We start from the raw sequence: 21,687 nt of genomic DNA, 5'->3' as shown, positions 1-21,687 counted from the left end.
CAAGATGATCTAAAAAAGAAAAAGGGGAAAAAATAAGAAAGAGAAATAGATCTAAAAACCCTCTACCTCAATTGTATCATATCCTTTATTCATATAGAGAAAAGAAGACCTTCCTGGAAACTTCTGTTTCTTCCCCCAGCCTCTCACCCTGGGAGATCCTTTCTACCCCATCATGTCCATTCATTTCAATGGTTTTACTCCATGTATAGTGAGTAGCATTGGATACCACCCAATCTATTGTGAAACAGTGCCTGATTATCAAGGGATTAGAGAGAGTGTATGCTCTCACTGCAGTACTGCCATGTTAAAAATGTAAATGATATCCAGCTTTGCTACCACAGAATGTATTAGAATATTGGATTAAGAAGATTATTAGATGGTTTCATGACCTTTCCCTTAAAAGATGTGAAAATACTCCTTGAAAAGCCCACCTTATAATCTTTTCTGTCTAGTAATGAACTGCCATTTCGTCACCTGGTTTTCAAAGACTTAAATTGATTCACTAGCTGCCTAATGAAATATTTGTTTTTGTCACAATGTCTCATAGCTGTTCTTCTCTTTCTTTGAGGTAATTTTTAAGGGAGCTTTTTGATTGCCAGTATGCCTGTTTTCAGTGATGTCATCAAATAAAACGATCAATTTATTTTTTTAACCCGCCAAACCACAAGAAACAAGATTTTTTAATAAAAAACCCCCGAAGGGTTTTTTTTTTTTAAAAAAAAAGAAGCACCAAGCTACGCTATCACTGAAATGTAGTACCCATGTTTTATATTGCTGCTTTTAGCTAGAAATGTAACAATTATACTAAACATTCATATTTGTATCATTCAGCTGTGCACCATAGATCAAATATCATAAGATCAATTATTCTTTTTAAACTGAGATGGGAAACACTGCTCTCAAAATATTAGGCATTGTCTGCTTTTGCACTCAGGTCCTGTTTGCAGGTTTCCTACATGCATCTGGTTGACCACTGGGAGAACAGGGTGCTGGACTAGGTGGGCTGTTGGCTTGATTCAGCAGGCTGTGTATTTATTTACTTCGTTTCAAGCATACCTGAAGGAGCGTCTCCACCCCCATTGTTCAGCCCGGACACTGAGGCCCAGCTCTGAGGGTCTTCTGGCAGTTCCCTCATTGCGAGAAGCCAAGTTACAGGGAACCAGGCAGAGGGCCTTCTTGGTAGTGGCACCCCCTGTGGAATGCCCTCCCATCAGATGTCAAGGAAATAAACAACTATCTGACTTTTAGAAGACATCTGAAGGCAGCCCTGTTTAGGGAAGTTTTTAATGTCTGATGTTACATCGCTGCTTTATTATTATTATTATTATTATTATTATTATTCTGTTGGGAGCCACCCAGAGTGGCGGGATATAAATAATAAATGAGCAGGGATAGAAATATTATTATTATTATTATTATTATTATTATTATTATTATTATTTTCTCTATCCATAAATATCCATCAGCTGCATGGATCTAGACCTTGTAAGGTCGGTCTGCTCAATCACTGATAACAGAAAAACAGAATGGTAAACTTTGGGGCTGGTATCTTTTTATTCAGAGTTAGAAGTTCTTGTTTAGCATCTTCACAGATGGCATTAAGGAAAACCAGAACTGCATGCTGCAACACCACTGAAATGTTTATTCATTGCTGATTTCAAAATTAAGCCATTTCCCTGAGATGGTTTGCAATGATGAGATTGCACAAACATCTAAACTTTTGCAAAATGATTTCACATTATTCCATGCTAGATTGACATGCGTTACACATTTCTAAATGTTGTGCGCTGTACAATTTCAACTGGGGAAGCATCATCTCCCTTGAGGTTTTGCTCTTACTTTGAACGAACTGTCATGGAATTCCCAAAGAAACATCTACACCTGTTAAATTAAATCACCTTAAGGCTGTTTAATATTTTGCAGCTCTGTAAGAACAGAGCCTTTTCCTATCCTTTTAAGAGACATTAAAAACTGCACTGTTAACCTATGCAACTTGTGTGCTGTCCATAGAAAAGATTCAGGATTGCTGAAATAACGTATTTTAGCATTAATTAAACTGGTGATATTGCAAATCTACAAACCCAAGGAAACTGATACCGTGCTGCCTCCCATCAGCTGTTCCTTTGTATTTGTTACATAATTTCATGCCAGACAAACATATTGTTGAGGGTTTTTTTAACAGTCTTCTATAAGCACTTACTTCTTTGGTTCCATAATTATGTATGCTATTAGAAAGAGCTTTCTTTGTTTGGTCAGCAATCAATTACCTTGGGAAAATATTAACAACAAAACCACACAGTCTAGAATTTACTTCATTTTTCACCATAAAGATGATTATACTGCAGCAATCTCTAGCTGTTTAAACACTCATAAAAACAGGTTTTTTTAAAAAAATAAGAAGAGTTTTCTTTCTTACTCAAGCATATGCAAGCTTGCTTAAAAGAAAAGAAAAAACACCCATTCATTTTAGGACAAAGAGTAAGTGTTAAGTTAATCTTTACGTGTGCGCGCGCACACGCTCAACAGCAACTTGGACAGGTAACATTACTGATGCAAATGTTTTAAATTCTTAACCTAAAATATCGACAGGAAAACTGACATTTGCCTTATAAAAGATATCTTAAAATGCTCTGGAAATGTCTAGACTAGAAACAATGACCATGCTAATACACCCGTTAATTTGTAAGTCTATGGGCAGGGTTTGTTCTTTTTAATATAACTTTTGTACAGCACTGTTAAGGCTTCATCTGGACTATACATTTAAAAACAGCATCATACCATTTTAAAGAGTCAAGAGTTCCATAGCTAAACCATACGGAACTGTAGTTCTGTGAGGGGGAATCAGGGTCTCCTAACAATGCTTTACACCCTTAACGAACTACAACTCCCAGGATTCTTGGGGTGCGAGGGAAGCATGTCAACTTAAAGTGGTATGATACTGCTTGAAAAGTGCAAAAAGGGTTGAGGTGGCTTTGTAAATGGCGTTACCACATTGAGAAATACTCAGGGTTTATTTATGACGCATTTCTGGGTACCTACTACCAAGATGTACCTACTATATGTACCTACTATACAAGATAATTACCAAGAACATAATTATTTATTTAATTGTATTTACTTACAGGATTTTATAGGCTGCCTTTCAGCTCCTGTTTCCAGAGAGGCACAAACAGCAATTCCATGAAACCACACATTAAAAAGGATATAAGATACAGTCAAAATAATAGTCAGCTAAAACAGAATGGCTCTTGAGGAGACCCAAACGACTGAACCTGAAGCAGGATTTCCACCTCTGGAAAAGATTGTATCAGAAAATGTGTTTCTCTGAGATGTCCTGGTCCTTAGGTCATTAAGGTTTAGGTGGGACGCAGGTGGTGCCTAGGGCTTGCCGATTGGAAGGTGGGCGGTTCGAATCCCCGTGACGGGGTGAGTTCCCGTTGCTCGGTCCCAGCTCCTGCCAACCTAGCAGTTTGAAAGCACGTCAAAGTGCAAGTAGATAAATAGGTACCACTCTGGTGGGAAGGTAAACAGCATTTCCATGCGCTGCTCTGGTTTCGCCAGAAGCGGCTTAGTCATGCTGGCCGCATGACCCAGAAAAACTGTCTGCAGACAAATGCCGGCTCTCTCAGCCAGTAAAGCGAGATGAGCGCCGCAACCCCAGAGTCGTCTGCGACTGGACTTAACTGTCAGGGGTCCTTTACCTTTACCTTTAGGTTTAGGCCACACACTGGTGGCCAATGTGGCAATTTCTATATAGGTGTCCTGTGCATATGCCAACTCACAGTCTCCAGCCATGAGTTCAGCTGTGGTATTCTGCACTGATCAGATTTTCTGAATACTTTTCATGGGCAGCCCCACATGAAGCACGAGCTGCCTATGCCTGGATGTGAGTAATCAAGTCTTCCAACAGTGGGCACAGACAACTTAAACAGCTTGGAGCTAGTACATTCTAGGACACAACTATGGCCTAGAAGCAAGGCTGGGTCCCTAAGAACCCGTGAGCTATGAACTTGAACCTTTCAAGAAGAGTGCAATCCTGTCTAGAAATGGCTTTTCTTCTTTGTGTCCACAGAGTCCTGCCCCCCTTGCAGCTCGTGGAATCACTTCACTTTTGTTCAGAATGAGCTTAGCCCCAAAATAAATTCAGGTAAAGAGAGATTGCTCCAAAACCACACACACACACACACTAAAAATGAAACCACTCAAAAAGTGCCCTGGAAATAATACCATGGATGGAACCGGGATGGGGTGGCAGTGAGTTTGGGGCTGCAGGAGAAGATGGATGCCAATTTTTTTTGGGGGGGGGAGTGGCACAGTCCACTATATTATATATGCCCATTTCATGTTAGGACACCAAAAAGAATGGATTACCGAAGAAATAATTAGGCGGACCTGAGGAAGGTGGTAAACAGACCAGGAGAATGTGCACTTTGCTGCCAAGTCTGGATGAGCCCTCAAAGGCCCAGTTTGACTGCATGGAAGTTCTTATATCTGAGAGGAGGCATTTGTGCCAAGCTAAACAATGCATCTTTAGCAACCAAAATGCAATTGATAAAACTGACAATAAACTTAAATATCATAGTTGACCCAATGCTGGGTAACAGTGCTGATGGTGTACCATACAGGAGTTCGGGTTGTACATCTGAATATCCTGCAATTTTTATGTGGGTGTTAAGGGCCTTCGACCTGACGTGCCCTGCTGGCACCAGTGCATTAATGACCTGGCAAAAACAGGATCATGCCGAACAGATTTCCCCATCTGTTTTGCAGTGCAGAGAATGCCCTTTCTAGGTGTGAAAACAATAACAACACTTTCTTTGCATCACAGTGGCTAAAGCAAGGAATAGGAGTAGCCATCAATACAACTGCTACTATATGTTTAGGGGGAACACAAAAGCCATGCTTTCTAATTCACAGTTTTTTGCAAAAAGAGAAAAGACATACACCACAAAGGACAATCAAATGCGACTTTTAATGTTGACTGTTTTAAACACACCCAGAGCTAAGCAGCATAAACTAATGCTATTTCTAAGCTGTTGTTTCTACATCTTAACACTATGTAAAAAACTAAACAAGGGGAGAAAATGGGGAAAGAGCACAAGCAAGCAAGCAAGGAGCTTAGCTTTTTCTTTTTGCGCCTTTGATACCAACCTCGAGACATTTGCTAAAGAAAATAGTCAGTGGGACTGTAAAAAATGTTCCTAAAAACCTCCAGTCGCGTGTAGTTTCTCAGTAGCCACTTTTGAAAGGGGCTGCCATTGCATGTCTCCACTGTGGGACCCCGAGTGCCATCCTCTATTCTGCTTATGGTCAAACATGACTGGGTAATGATATGGAGAAATGTGTGCGTCTGTATGACAAGAAAAATGGTAAACAAACAAAGAGACAGAAATCACATAAAAAATGGAAAAGAGAAGAAAAACACTACTGGGCCTTTGGCAAAGGGAAGCTCAACAAACCAGATCAAGTGATGTTCTCAAGTACAGTTGTAAGATTTAATCTTGAAAAAAGTACCCACCAGTTACATGACTTCCTTAAAACTAGACAGATTTAATCAACTCAAGATTTCCAAATCTTAATCCAGAAACAATGGGAGTTAGTCTTCTAATGAGTCCCATAAACACAAGGATTGCTAATTGCACAAGTCCTTCCCAAATCTGTTCCAAGGGGAAGCCCTAGGACAGATTTAGGGACCCACAGGGGGAAGGCATTCTGTTGTGCAAAGAGAAATCCTTGTGCTGAGAGAATTCCCTGAGGGCTCCACTGGATCCTACTCAATGGGTAGGATTGAAAGAGCTGTAAAAGGAGTTCCACTCATGCAGTGGGGCTTTCCTGCTTCCACTTCCTGCAGTCCTTTGCCCAAGTTCTTTCTGGGAGTTGGGGAATCTTCTGCAATGACCTGGGATCTCACCTTGGTGGCAATGGCAGACATTGCAGTGCTTCCCCTCATGTGAGCAGAAGTGTGCTTCAAATCTCACCCAGAGTGACAGGGAGGAAAGCTTAACATAAAATGCTTCAGAATTGACTCCAGGTGTAAAATAAACCGGGAATGAGGCTTATCAGTCGTACTAGTTATAAGCCATGTGGTCCATTCTTCTGTGGTCATACCTGCTTTGCTGAGTAAAGTATTTATTGTACAAATGATAGTTTTCTTGATCACCCTGTTTCAAGTGAGTTGCCCTTCTTCTTTTTAATAATAAAAAATGCTAGACGAAAATTACATTCAAAAGAGTTGTATGGAAGAGTCTACGGTTTGCGGGATTATACTACATGAAAGTGCAAGTGGGAATTATATTTTATTTTTGCTTTGAGGGAAAAGGATGATTGTGCTATTATTCTCCACCCAGAAAGCACTGGGACCACACTGTACATTGCATCAAGATGCAATGCCCTCCCAGTGCTTTGTGGGAGAAGAATGATGGAGCCAGCTGTTGCAATGAGCTCTCTCTCTCTCTTGTCCTCTAGCTGTGCAGGTATCAACAATCATACTTTAATGAATTCAGCCTGTGTGTCTTCCCTACTATGTATAGACTAAACTGGCTAAGTGGAAAATACTAAGCAGAATGCCTCAAACCCAACAACATGAAGAATAGCAGTCAAATATGTTAACAGCTATTCTTGAGTTCAGCCTTCATTTACTTTTAAAAACAAAACAAAACAAAACAAAACATATATTGATTAGTGGTTCCCTGTCTAACTGACAGCTGAAAAGCCAGTTATTCTTAGCATAAACTGTATGGGAGGTTCATTCACTTGGTTGGATTTAGAAAGTTGTTATTGTTGCTGGCTTCCCTGTTATTTCATCTGCTTCTTTTAATCTGTTGGATGGCTGTAGTTTGAAACTTTTAATTTATGCTTTGTACCCCTCCCAGATATAAATCTGCAAGGAAGGGCAGATTTAAATAAACAAGGGCAGATATAAATAAATAAATAAATAATAGTAAGTCACTGCAGCATACATTTGCGTGTGTGATTAAGAGTGTATTCGCATGGAAAACAATAAGAAAATTCAAGAATGAATGTCCTTATAATGTCACTTTGAGTAAGCGGCTGGCACATCAATTTTTTTGCTTCAGTTTCATTATGAGATGCAAGTTCATGTCCTTCCTTTTCTCTCTTTTTCACTAGTGGAAAGGAAATGTCATCTGAATAAATCAATGGGAAGATTTAATAATCTTGCGTATTTAAATATTTATTATAGACACATATATCCAGCAGATTCAACAGATAATTATAAACAAAGTAAGAACAATTTAGCAGAAGGCTTCAGATCGAAAAGGAACATAATCAAATACTGTAGTCTTGCCTCCAATGAGCTGTGCTGAATTCAAAGGAGCTAAGCTCATCTCAAATTCATGCACAGAACCAACCTCCCGCACTGTTTGGTTTTTCATTTATCCTGCTAATTTAGAGGAAAACAAGGAACCTCATGAAATTATTAGTCTTTCAGTTTACAGACAAAAAGCGTGTTGTGGAAAGTAAACAGCCTTCAATCTAGATGAGGCTCTGAATTATATGCCAGATCTTCCAAAACCTCTGCTGCTTGGTTACCATAACCTTAAAAAAAACCTGTGCAGCAGAAGCATTATCAGCCATCTAAATAATTTGCAGTGTTCAATGAGAAGCTAGTTATCACACTAGCCAATGCCATTAATAATTGCATGCCTGCCAAGGCTTATTAGACCACCATGGATTATTAGACAAAAAAACCCACCCCCCCCAAAAAAACAACACTTTAAAAACAGCTGGTTCCTCAAAGCAACAAGGCTGTGTTTCTGTAGTGACAATCTATTTTATTTGGCTTTAAAATGAAAGCTTGGGTTATAATTTAAACAGTTTCCCTATTTGTCAGATCCAGACATTCATACCCAACGTTCTCATTGCTTTGCTCTGTAGTAGGGATCCAAGTTTTCTGCTGTATTCCTGGAGATTCTGACCGGTTAAAGAATGCTTACAAGTGTACCCTGCAAGTGTATCAACATCGTGAATGAATGAAGCTAAAGGAGTGCAGTTAGATGATCAATGAATCTCTCGGGGGACGTGGCCCGATGCTCTGCTGTAAGTGCTTAGCAGAAGATTTATGATGCAGCACCAAAATCAATGGGAGTTTTGTCAACTCATTTGCGCAGGTGCAGGAAAAAGCCATAAATGAAGTTTTCCTTAACATGTTTCAAAAGAACACTCTAATATTGTATAGTTTAAAACAAATCAAGTCCTGAAATAATACAGAGCATATTTAAGAAAGGACATTCTGGTCCTTTCTGCTACATATCTTCAGAATATGTTTCTTTTCTCTCCCCCCCCCCCTTTCTTTGTCTCTAGAAAGCTACAATGTAATATTTTCAACTACAGGAAATTTATAGTGAGCCATAATAAAACACAATCTACTGAAAGCCAAGGTCATATGTACCACCACAGCAGTAAAACAAGCAAGGTCCTATTCTAGAATCAATCACGAGGTTTGCCAGTTTTCAACACACTTACCTCAAAGCTGTATTCCCATTTACCTATATACTGACAAAAGCAAATAAATTTCACATGCAGTTAAACCAGGACTCAGAAAATGTCTTACTGTCAATACACATCTTTCCACAAACACTTCTTTGAAAATGATACTAGTCCTCAATATAAATTAGAAACACTACTCACTTATCTGATTACATTTTCATGTATACCTGCAGACATTTCACATTTCCAGCAACTAAGGGCGGATGATAACTTACTTTTCTTTGAATCTGACATACTGAAAGCCTTTAATACACACAAATAATGTTAGGGCAATTTTTGCTCCTTCACAGGATAAGTGGATTGCAAAAGCAGTTGCCCACCATAGACGCAATTATCATTATCTGCTACAAAGGGTAACCAATTTTTGTCCATATATAGACAAACGGCCACAGTAAGTACCATTGCTTCAGATAAAGCACACGAATTCATTTCAGTCCTTTTCATAATTTCGGTGAACATGGGGGGAAGATAAATTGGAACAATGTCTGATCTCCATGTTTCTGATTTCTATTCATTCATTTGAAGCTCTGAACAGAGCATACTCATATAGCGTCTGTATGCATTATCAGGAATACTGGCTTTTGTTAAGTTATTGGGTGCTCTGTCTGCTCCAGTTGTACACATGTAGGTTCTCTTCAGACTTGAATACAATGGGAGGAAGATGAAGCGTCTGTTCCTCCATGTACTAATATAGAGCTGGGCTTTTATTCTCTCTCTGCCCTGTCTTGTCTGATTACACTGGTCAACAACAAATTTGTTGTCTGCGTTTTTTCAGCTGATTTAGGATGAATCTGATGCGCTGAATCCAAAAATCACATTGGTTTTGCTCAATCAGGTCAAGTTTTTGAGCTATGGCCACATGTCTTTTTTTACATTTTTGTTCATATGTACGCTTGTGTGGAGCATTTTAGAAGAAGTTGGTGGGGGTAAAATGCCTTGTCAAATAATTGTTTTGATTGGAAATGATTATTTTAATGACAAGAAGTATTCAGGTCCGATAGTTCTGGGTGATTATGTCGAAAAGGGATCAGTTTGAAGTCATAAAACCTCGAAATCTTCCATAAATTGGTCCAGCAAAGCATAAAGTTGGGGGATCAAAACTAAGTTAATGGGGCAGCTGCCCCACGAAGTATCATGATCTTCAATCAGCACATCGTCCTGTAGCTCATTGTGATGAAATTCCAGTGCCTATCTTCGGAGAACTTCCTGACATTAGTGACGAAGATGCCTCCAGTGTTGAAGGACATGAGGAAGAAGTGGTTCTTGAAGATGATGCTCCACATCCATTTTCCCAAAAGGAGATGAATGATCTAGTTCACGACTTCAGCTTGTCAAAGGACTCTGCCGAACTGTTGGCATCCAGATTGAAGGAAAAAAACCTCCTCTCTGACAGTGCTCGCATCAGCTTCTTGTGCAACAGGCATCAAGAGTACCTCCGTTTTTTCTCAGAAGAAAAGGACTTGGTGTACTGTGCAGATATTGCGCAGCTTCTGCTCAAGCTTGGAGTGCCACAGTATGAACCCAAAGATTGGAGACTGTTCATTGACAGCAGCAAGCGATCACTGAAATGTGTTCTGCTACACAACGGCAACCAGTTTGCCTCTATACCCCGGCTCACTCGAGTACACTGAACGAGAACTATGAAGCGGTGAAGTATGTGCTGGAGAAAATTGGTTATGATCAGCATAAGTGGTTTATTTGTGTTAACCTGAAGATGGTGAACTTTTTGTTGGGACAACAGTCTGGCTTCACCAAGTACCCATGTTTTCTGTGCATGTGGGATAGTAGGGACCGTGCTCAGCATTACACGAAGAAGAATTGGCCTGTGCGGGAGGAATTGGTGCCTTGCAAAGAAAGGAACGTCATCAACGACCCTCTGGTGGACAGAGACAGAATACTCTTCCCACCGCTGCACATCAAGCTTGGCTTAATCAAGCAGTTCACCAAGGCTCTGGACAAGGATGGTGACCGCTTCATTTACTTGTGCCAGGCTTTTCCAGGACTGACCATGGAGAAGTTGAAAGTTGGCATCTTTGATGGTCCTCAGATCCGTCAGCTCATCAGAGATCCAGAGTTCGGAAACTCAATGAACAAAGTGGAACTGGAAGCGTGGAAGGCATTTGTTCTGGTAGTGAAGAACTTTCTTGGCAACAATAAGGCCAGAAACTACGCAGAACTTGTCAACAACATGCTGACTGCTTTCAGAAACCTGTGCTGCAACATGAGCACTACCTATTTTCACATATGGACCGGTCTCCTGAGAACCTGGGTTCAATGAGTGACGAGCAGGGGGAGAGATTTCATCAGGACATGAAAGAGATGGAGACCAGGTATCAGGGTCGCTGGGACACAGTCATGATGGCTGACTACTGTTGGACTCTGAAGAGAGACCTCCATGCTGCTGAGCATTCCAGGCGTTCCAAGAAACAGAAGTTCAAGCCCTGAAGTTTGAAAAATGGTGAAGCAACATGCAATTTACGTGTACTTACCTTTATCAATGCCCACCATTCAGTTTACAGAAAACCTGACCTGATGGAGAGAAACGGATGCCATTTCCTGATTCAGCAGTGCAAAAATACCCTAAATCAGTTGTAGAAATCTAGACAACATTCAAAAAGTAAAAAATTGTTGCCCAGTGTTATTCAGCAATCATGGGGGCACAAAGATCTTGAGAAGCTAGCCGTCTTATTTGGATGAGAGACAAGAGGAGGTGTTGAAGAACTCTCTTCTCCCATACCTCCATCGCCAGGGACCCTGAAATGGAGTGGAGTGTTGGAGAGCAGAAGACAGGGCACAACATCCAGGGAGTGGGATTACTAAATCTGAGTAGAGTTTGTGAAGGATGTGGAGTCTCATGCTTTGATAGTTTCCTAATTTGCAGAGGGAGATCTCATGACTAGGCAAACAAAGGAGATGGAAACGTACAGTAGCAGGAGAACTGCCTATGTCAGGCTTCCTCAAACTCAGCCATCCAGATGTGTTTGGCCTACAACTCCCATGATCCCTAGCTAGCAGGACCAGTAGTCAGGGATGCTGGGAACTGTAGTCTCAAAACATCTGGAGGGCCAAGTTTGAGGAAACCTGGTCTATGTACTCTGGGGAGAGAAGGAAGAGGTGGGATGCTTGCTCAGCCCTAGCAGGTGAGGGGATACCATTTTAGGGCATTTGAGTTGGGGCAAGAAAGAGGTACCAGGCAGGCATGGGCAATACTTGGATTTAGGAAGTGATAGGAAGAAGGACCTGAAACAAAACATTGTAATGTGGAACTGTGTTCAGGGTTACAGCCAGTCATATCTCCAGGATATTCCATTGCACTGCCCCTGCAAACAGACAGCGTGGCCAATGAAAATATTCAATCATCACTGGGCTCTTTTGTGTCCTTCACCCTACCCTTAGGGTATTTATTCTAGAGTACACTTCTGCAAACTTTGAGGTTTCCCCAAGTCAGATGCTAACTCTTGTGAGTGGATGACAGTGCATTTTGGTACTCCTAGAGTAAGCCTGTATTTATTTGATTTGTTGACATATATTACAAATTTCTTAACCCATCAGCTATTAGTATTTATTATGAGTCTTCTGTCTTCCATATGCTCACAGTTCAGCTTGAGGAAAACAATTTTCATGCTTCTTCTTTAACCCAAAGCTAAATTTCTATGGAGGTTTGAACTTTCATCAGTAATAAGTTCATAAAAGATGAAAAGGGATGGTTTCCCCCCATTTAAAAATCCATAGTCACATTTTCCTCATGGAAGCAACAAGCAACAGAAATACTCTCAGACTTCACATTGGTATATTTAGCAATGCTAGAGATATATTACAAATTGCTTCATCAAAGTTTTGACTGTCAAGCTGTTGCATGCACTAAACCAGCACAGTGAATTTCTAAAGAGTTTATGATCTTTCATAACACAAGAGGAGTGTGTGCTTTGCTGATACAAGAAATGTAAAAGCTCTCTCCTAAAACTTGCATATTCTTCAACTTGGAATAGCTCTAAATTGTCAGCAAAGAGTAAAATAAAACCCCAAACATCCAGATGCAGTAAACAAACTAAAAAAGGTTAACCCTAAACGGAGAAACTTTCTTGCATACTGAAAACTACTAGATCATTGAGAAGGGTGGTAGCATAGTCTTCTGGTTGACATACTGTATAAGTTTTTTTTACATGGGGGATTCCCCCCCCCCTTTTAGTCCCATGGAAAGGTTTACCATCTCAGATACTATTTGTGAGAACCTTGAACTTTTTCAACCAATATCCTACTACATGACTGAACATTAGTTATGTTGGACAAAGTGGAATTAATTAAAAAAACAAAACAGGCATTCTCTAAGCCTTCCATTCAACATTAAATTCCTGCTTGTAACTTCTAAGTTTTATTCACTAACAGTATGAAATATTTATGGCATTCTTTCACCACTAAGGCCAATGGAACTGCCAAATTCCACAAAGAGTTCTCAAACAAAGGCAATTTAAAAAATAAAGCACACAGACATAACCTATGTAAACTAAATGCAACTTTCTAATCTGCAAGTTTCACTGCCCTCTCCATTGTGACCTTTCTACGAACTGTATACTGTGTTCCAGATAACACAAAAGAGTGCCTCAAGAGGAAGGCAATTGAAATTGAAATGGGAAAATGAAATGGGTGACATTCTGCTTATTCTGCTTTTCCACTCATTTTCATTCAACAGCAAAGACGACAAATTGGGCTCATTCATTTTGTTTTGTATTTGTTTTCAAAACAATTGTACACCCCTGTTCCCTTCTCCTGTCTTTCCACTGTGGAATAATAGCAGCTGGGGACACAGATGATTCAGAATAGGGAAATACCATAGAAGGGTTAAACCCACCCCGTGTTGCAGCTCTGATCAAAATTGGCACTCCCCTCAGACCCTTAAAGAGACAGGTAGAATGATGACTCTTCTGTGTCATGTCTCTTTTGACCCTCAGTTACACACAAAATTAGCTGTAGCATTTAAATGAGTCAGAATTAAGAGTGCTTAAATTTGGCAGGATTATCCCAGTATTTTAGCTATTTGTGTTGCTCAATAAACAAATAACTACGCAAAATACTAAACAAAAAGGGATCCTACAGCTGTGCTGACGGGGAAATTGGATGAAAGTTTTAAAACCTTATTTTCATAAGAGTCGAATCAAACATTGCAGGAGCAAGTTCTTTCTGCAACAGAACTTCTCCTTATTCTACTTTCTCCACACTTTGCAAATCTGCCCTGGAAGACCACTCAACCCTCTAGAGCAGGGGTGGCCAACTCCCAAGAGACTGTGATCTACTCACAGAATTAAAAACTGGCAGTGATCTACCCCCTTTTTTTAGGGGGGGTTCAGGTCAGGGTTGTTCAGCTTTTTTTAGGAAGGGAAGCCTCATTTTGGGGGGGTTCAGGTAAAAGTTGTTGAGCTTTTTTAGGGAGGAGCAAAGCCCCGATTTTTGAGAATTCAAGCCTAAGTTCAAGGGAGAAAGAACAGCCACCAGCCACTCACCAACAGATCACTAGGGAAACAAACTGAGTAAGCTCTGTCTTCCGTTCTGAAGATCGTGCAACAATGGAGGGTGGGGCGAGGGGGCAGAGCCAGATTCTATTTTACCAACGCTAAGGAAAGGCACCCAGAGATCGACCACGATCTACCCAAACCTCCCGGGGATCTACCAGTAGATCGCAATCGACCTGTTGGACATCCCTGCTGTAGAGCAATTTGGGGAATGCACTGCACATGAGGAAGAGAAGAAACACAAGGTCCACTGTGTCTGCAGTTATGCTTGCATATAACTTCTATTTCATTTGTGCACAAAAATCACTGGATACAATACATAATGTATGAACACACTACTGTAAGAACAAGAAATTTGCTATTTATTGTATTTTGAAGCACAAATATGCAGATAGGGTGGGGGGAGAAGAGAAAAAAACAAAACAACCACAGCTCTGCAAACCTCTTATATAGCAAAAAATTCAGTGTTCATTTCCAGTCTTTGAAAAGTAAAACTGAAAGCTCTATCTCCTATCTATCAATCATCCATCTATCATCCATCTATCTATCTCTCTATCTATCTCTCTATCTCTATCTCTATCTATCAATCATCTATCTAAAGCTTAAACCCAGGACTAATATTGCAAAAGTGGAAAAAGAATTGATAGCATCTCTACAATCAAGCAGCATACATTTCAGCATGGAGTAGCTGCAATTTTTATTAAAATTATTTTCTGTATGAATGTAAATTAATAACATCATAACAAAAGTTACAGATTAAAATAATGACAAGCTGTCTTCTTAACAGAGTTTCTTAATATAGGAGCTGAGCCATAAAATATTTCTTTTTTGCTGGCTCCATCTAATGGCCAACACAGATTTTACAAGATGCTTCTACACGTTTTGCAAGCTATTAAAAACAAAAAAGCCCTCTACAGCAAAACATGTTTTTGATTAGGCATTTTTTGTGGACCATTTCTGAACATAGGATTGTATCCATATTTTATTATGTTTGGGAGTTAGGCCTGTTGAAATCAATGGGCCATAAGTTAATTATGTCCATTTCATTTCAATGTGTCTAACCCAAGCATGAGTTAGTTTCAGCTGAACCTAACATTAAAATATTATCAAATAAATTTTACAAATGTTGTAAAACTAGCAATTTTGCCAACTTATTAAAAAACTTACTAGATTACTAGATTAATCTTACTAGATTACTAGAAGTTTCGTTCACTAATTGATAATATATCCATGTATTTCCATCTTAAGAGAACAGCAGTTCTTAACTGAAAAATATTCTCTGTTGATGGGTGACACATATATCACAGATATATATTCTGTGGTGTGAATATGTATTTTTCTAATTCACTGAGGAAAAGTTGAATTCACAGACCAGAATCCAGTTGGTCTTACTAGTGCTATTGTTCCAGTGGGAGACATCTTTTAACAGAGGAGGAGATGGTACTATTTTTGCTGACTCCCCCTTTCTCCTGGAGCCCACGCCATCCCTTGAAAATATGCACTGGGGGAACCTTCTATAACAGGTTTTATGGGACCATGAAGAGGAGGGGGAGTTGGGAAAATCGTTCTCCTCCTTTCAAGGACTGCCTTTCTCCACAGGAATCTATTCATATCCTGCAATCATCATCGGAGGCCCTTTTTCTTGTGCCTCCTCCATGAGAAGTCTGGGGGGGGGCAGCACAAGGGCCTTTTCTGTAGTGGTTCTCCACTTGTGGAACCATAACTACAGAAGAAAAAGCATTTTTATTTAAAAAAGAAATCCATTGAACATTTCAAATACAGTGGTACCTCGGGTTAAGAACTTAATTCGTTCTGGAGGTCTGTTCTTATCCTGAAACTGTTCTTAACCTGAGGTACCACTTTAGCTAATGGGACCTCCTGCTGCTGCTGCGCCGTCTCCGCCACACAATTTCTGTTCTCATCCTGAGGTAAAGTTCTTAACCCGAGGTACTATTTCTGGGTTAGCGGAGTCTGTAACCTGAAGCGTATGTAACCTGAAGCGTATGTAACCCGAGGTACCACTGTATGTCGTCAAAATGGAAGCACTAATCTGAACAGGAGAACCCCAAAAATGTATTACTGAACTGGAAGTAAAATAAAAAAAACAAATGCAAAAACCACTCCCAACCTATCCAAAGAAGTTACTTGCACCCACAAATGGTTTGTATGGAAAATTCCCCTACAATAGCTCAGATATTTATTTATTTTCTATCATTTATTCCTTGCTTTTTCCATTATGGAAAGTGGCAGTATACATGGAATTCCTAGCAGGTCTCTCATTTAGGTACTGACCAGACCCAGATGTGTTTAGCTTAAGCAAGGTAATGGCCTTATCATGTGCTTTCAGAGAGGTGATGTCAGTGCAAACGCCATTTGCTGAGGGGATATTGGGCTGCTCCACGCAGATACAGCATTTGATTTATCAGCACTTGACTTTAGAACACAAGTCCACTCACATTGTGCCTTTACATGCTTTAAGAGAGTGAATGATGCCACTGGTGGGTTTTTAAAATCATATACAGGTGCTGGTTGAATGAAATGTTCCTCTATGGCTGTGGGAACTTTCATATGAATTCAATCTGCAAATGGTCTGTGCTCGCACACACAAACGCTACCATCTGATGCTATCATTGTCAAGTGCAAAATACACTTGGGCGAACTAGTTCAGTGAGTACATTAAATCGCTGAATATTCTCCTAACAAGCTACATTCAAGTATTTGCAAAATAATGATTTGCACTGCTCTGACTAGTTCTACAGCTTTCCAGTACTCATATACTTCTTATAATATGCCTTTTTACAATGATGAAACTATCATCATCTTCTCTTTTTGCATCCCAAATATTCTACAGCAGCAGTATTTATGGATGTACAATCATGGATCGAGTCACAGTAATTTACGGTACTGCATATTTTATCGTCCTGTATATCATTCCCCAAGAATGAAAGCAGCCTTGGAATAACGAGCGAGGGCTTGTATATTATTGGCATGTTGGGAAGCAGATTACTGCAGAAATTATAAGTTTCAAAAATTACTGTATAAATCAATTTTCAAGGTGAACCAGAAAGTGTATTCCTGTCCCCCCCATTCCTTCTGCACTCAAACTAGCAGTTCAGTCATTCTCTAGCACCAGCTGCTGAAAACACTTCTATTTGCAATCTCATCATGTGGGTATATGAAAGATATAGCCCAAATGGTGCCTTCAGTCAATTTAAGAGCTTGTCGTGAAATGTAGGAGAAATGTCAGTCTTGTACATAGGAAGGTTTTGGGCCATTCATAGTAAGTCAAAAGCACTGTCTTCCACAGTCTCCAAAGTTATAAGAAGACTATAATAGACCCTGGGGCACTGGTATAATTTATACCTAGTGACTCACTGCCATTAGAAGATGGGAGCACTAAGATCCACTCCTGATGTAGTTTCTGAACAGTTGAGCCCAACAAAGAAAACATTACAATGATAAATCTCTCTTTAGGCATTCAAAACAGCGTGTGTAGGCTAGAAATGGGGAGGTGTAAAATCCCACCCCAAGTTCCCTAGTATGTTGTCTTATTTCCTAGCCTTTATGTATTTTGCACCAAGGTCCGAAAGGGGGATTCAAACTGCATGCAGTTGATCAGAGTTAGAATTCTCCCTGCAACTGGGAACCCTGGTTGGAATCGCCCTGCAGAGCTTCATGATGAACACTTGACGATCAGGAGAGGAGGTGGCTGAGATAGTGGGTGGGTCTACAGAAGGCACTCCAAACAGAGATGGACCTAAGGTCTCTTGCATCCGTGGCAAGGAGCTGTATCAACACCCCCCGGACCAGAAACTCAAAAGCTTGGCTTTTCATTGTCTTTCCTGCTCTGCCAGTGAACAATTCTAATAGTGCACACATGTGCAGGCTCCTAGCTACTCAGCCCTTGGCAGGATCCAACTTAACCAGCCCCTGGTTACAACCCAGACTCCAAACACAATTTGAGCTCTCGTGTGTGTGTGTGTGTGTGTGTGTGTGTGTGTGTGTGTGTTTGAATGAAATCCTCAGTTACAGTTTCTGGATCTGGATCTGAAGTTGGGAAAAGGACTGAAAATTTCATGCCAGAAGAAAATGTTCCTGACCAAAGCCACAAACTTAGCTAACTAAGCATCAGCTCTTCTCCCTTCTAAGACAGCATTGCCACTTAATTTACTATTTTATGTATACCTGCAAATGCATAAACATTTCTCGTTGCTTTCTTTGATCACATGACCTGCACAACTGGCCTACCAAGCCTTACTAATTTTACCATGATGTGTGCGTGAACATGTACATATATGCACACACATACCTTGGACTTCGTATGCACATACTCAACCAATATATACCTTCTCACCACACTTAATTGTGTTAGATGTATCCTGGAAGATTTCAAGTTAGTGTGACATCGGGAGTTAAAAGTCAGCGGTGGGGTGGTGGGTGCAGGCAAGGTTTGTTTTCCCCAGATATTCTGAATAAAGTTGAAAGGCTCATAGGTCTGTGGACAAATTACAGGAAACACCAAGTCCAGCCATGGCCAAAAGATCTTTTGCCAAATTGAAAGCAGCAACACATTCTAGGACATGTGACAGGTTTTGCCTGTTCATCTTGAGACCCTGGCAATAAAAGTTGAACATGATTAGTAACACTACGTTTGGTTTCCTTCTGTGTTTGAATAAATACCTCAGCATCATACTCCCAAAGTTGGTTTCCTCTCATGTGGTGGCACTTTAACATGATCACAGGACCATTGAGTCTAGACACATCCAAACACAAATCATCTGTACGAATCTCCTTGTCAGCCGTGTATGAAAATACCTGGAAGAGATAGTTATTGGCATTATTTTTTTTAAAGTATGTATTACTAGGGGACTTTCCACCCCACTCTCACCCCACAATAACACTTTCTCCTTTTCACCCTGTGCAATTACAGAGTCCCATTTTCATCTTCTTAATGCTGTTTCTGAAGCTACTTCTGCATTCTGTTCTGCACCCTCCTGAGCCCCCGTGAGTATGGCCACTGATTAGGGATTATGGGAGTTGTAGTTCAGCAATATCTGGAGTGCCAAAGGTTAGCCTGCTCTGCTTTTGAAGTGTCACTGGTTTCAGGAAACATGGGTTTTTTAACTGCTGAAACTGTGACTGCTTCATGCCCCTTTTTAAAATAAAAAACACACATTATAATGTGGAAGTATTATAATAATAATGATGATGATAATAATAATAATAATCTGTTGAATTGATGGAACATTAGGCTTAGCACTACACTGAATCCTGGTAGCAATATCACCACAGCCTTCTGTTCTTTGTTCTTTAGAGAGAAACAGGGTGAGGGGAAGATAAGAGAGAAGGGGGAAAAATACACGTACAAGGGAGGAAAAGTTATGAATTCCACACTGCCAGATGGGATTAAGGTAGTCCCAGGTCAGAAAAACAATGAAGACAAATTAAAGCAACCTATGTGGCAGCTATTTTAATTATTTACAAGACTCCCAATTACTTAGAATTCACCTCCCAATTGATTTAAAGTATTCTAATGAAATCTACAGGAAAAGTAGTTTCTCTTAATTGTTGAAAGCAACCTTTCGCCAATTAATTGTTGAAAGCCTTTGGCAAAGCATGCAAATTGAACTTGATTGCATTACCAATTAGGGAATGCATGCAAATCATACTAAGTTACCAATTAGGGTGCTTTAAAAGGGGAAAAGATTATTAAAAGCAGATTCAAGCATGTTTTACTTCCACATGTTCTAATATTTAGATACAATGCCCTAGAGCTTTTTGCAAGGCATTTTTACATATGGTTAAACCCAAAATACACATGTGCAGCATTACATTGGCAACTAGCAACTGATTTTAGAATGGCAAACACTGTGCTGAATGTTACAATTCCAGCCTCATCTTTTTTGGATTTCTAAGCAAGTTATAAGGTCCAGCAATAAGAGGACCTTTATACCTTTAAACTGTGCTGGATTTACAAATTTTGCTCTATAGGGCAAAAGTCTGCACTGCTGCCCCTCTCCCACTGACTCCCATGCCCTCTCTCATCTTTGGGAGCCTACCCAGTCAAGGAAACAACAAATGGCAAAATGAGGTGTTACGTCTGCAGTGGTCTGTGTTCACCTGAGCTTGAGTTTGGACTTGGATTTCGAGTCCGTGTTCTGATTTGATTACCCGTATTTTTCGCTCTATAACACGCACCCGACCATAACACGCACGTAGTTTTTAGAGGAGGAAAATCCGTAGGCATGCCACCCGTAGGCATTCCCTCCATAACACACACAGACATTTCCCCTTACTTTCTAGGAGGAAAAAAGTGAGTGTTATGGTGCAAAAAATACGGTATATTCAATCACGTAACATGGTCAGGTTTTGGGCTACCAGCATTGGCTCTTAAGCACTGGGCTACGATTTGCACTTGGGGGTATAGACAGCCAATCATGTTGAGAGTGGGAGTGGCCCAAGCCTTCAGATATATATATATATATATATATATATATATATATATATATATATACACGCATGCATGCAGTTGCTTTGCCCATGTGTGTTGTTCTTGGTGCCTCAATAAAGCCTTTAAGCAGAATCACTGCCTATGAGTTTTTCTGCAGCTCACTGGGCTGGGCATGCTCAGAGGTGTTGCCTAACTGAACAGGAGGCTGTGGCTGTACACCTTCCCCTGCCTTTGGCAGGTGGAGTGAAGCAGAAGAGGATGGGCATACGACCTCTGATACTGGAGGCAGTACATACCAGCACAGCTAGCAACCATTGATGGTCTCCACCCCCATCGTTCTGCCCGGACACTGAGGTCCAGTGCTGAGGGCCTTCTGGCAGTTCCCTTGCTGTGAGAAGCCAAGTTACAGGGAACCAGGCAGAGGGCCTTCTCGGTAGTGGCACCCAACCTGTGGAACACCCTCCCACCAGATGTCAAAGGGAAAAACAACTAGCAGACTTTTAGAAGACATCTGAAGGCAGCCCTGTTTAGGGAAGCTTTTAATGTTTAATAGATTATTGCATTTTAATATTCTGTTGGAAGCCGCCCAGAGTGGCTGGGGAACCCAGCCAGATGGGCAGGGTATAAATAAATAAATAAATAAATAATAATAATAATAATAATAATAATAATAATAATAATTGTCGTGCCTATCTTTAACTGGTCTAACCACCCCTTTTAAAGCCATCCAGACTGGAAAGTGTGGAAAGAGTAATGTGTGTAATAAACACTGGCTTGATTTCACAATTGTTACAATGTACTCAGTCTTAAAAAAAAATTTCTTTCCCAAAATTGTTTTGACGATAAAGTGAGCTTCATTTTTACCTGGTTTCCTCCCATACCATGGCAGTTGAATATGCCAACTTTTTCATTTTCCTTGCGTCCCATGTTATCTAAGCACTGGTTCGTCTCAACATTTCTGATCTAGGGGTAATAACACAAACAAGAAAACCGAAGGGTAAAAATTGTTGAAAGATTGCTTAAAATAATTAAATAAATAATAATCCACAGGTCACTGAAAAAAAGAAGAAAATTATTTAAGATTAGGAACAGCATCAGATTATAGAAACCTGACAGCACAATACTAAAAAATATTTACTTGAAGGTAAGTACCTCTGAGCTCAATGTGATTTATTCTTTAGTAAGTAAACTCCTTATAGATTAGGACCATAGTCCTAGACA

General features: G+C 40.2%; 1 protein-coding gene across 2 annotated transcripts in view; it reads right to left on the bottom strand.

Annotated features, from left to right (window-relative positions):
- The window catches only part of GALNT13 (polypeptide N-acetylgalactosaminyltransferase 13), a 157,969-nt gene that overhangs the window by 1,902 nt on the left and 134,380 nt on the right, over positions 1-21,687 (bottom strand). For both annotated transcript variants that reach the window (XM_081872160.1, XM_081872161.1), the window contains exons 10-11: positions 21,331-21,429; positions 18,696-18,830 (exon numbers count right to left, since the gene is read on the bottom strand). In XM_081872160.1, the coding sequence (XP_081728286.1) occupies positions 18,696-18,830; positions 21,331-21,429 (234 nt within the window). The remainder of the gene's footprint in view (positions 1-18,695; positions 18,831-21,330; positions 21,430-21,687) is intronic.

Source organism: Podarcis erhardii (genome assembly GCF_964252035.2).
Source record: "Podarcis erhardii genome assembly, chromosome: 1".
NCBI classification, from domain to species: domain Eukaryota; kingdom Metazoa; phylum Chordata; class Lepidosauria; order Squamata; family Lacertidae; genus Podarcis; species Podarcis erhardii.
This window is presented reverse-complemented; position numbering and strand designations above follow the sequence as displayed.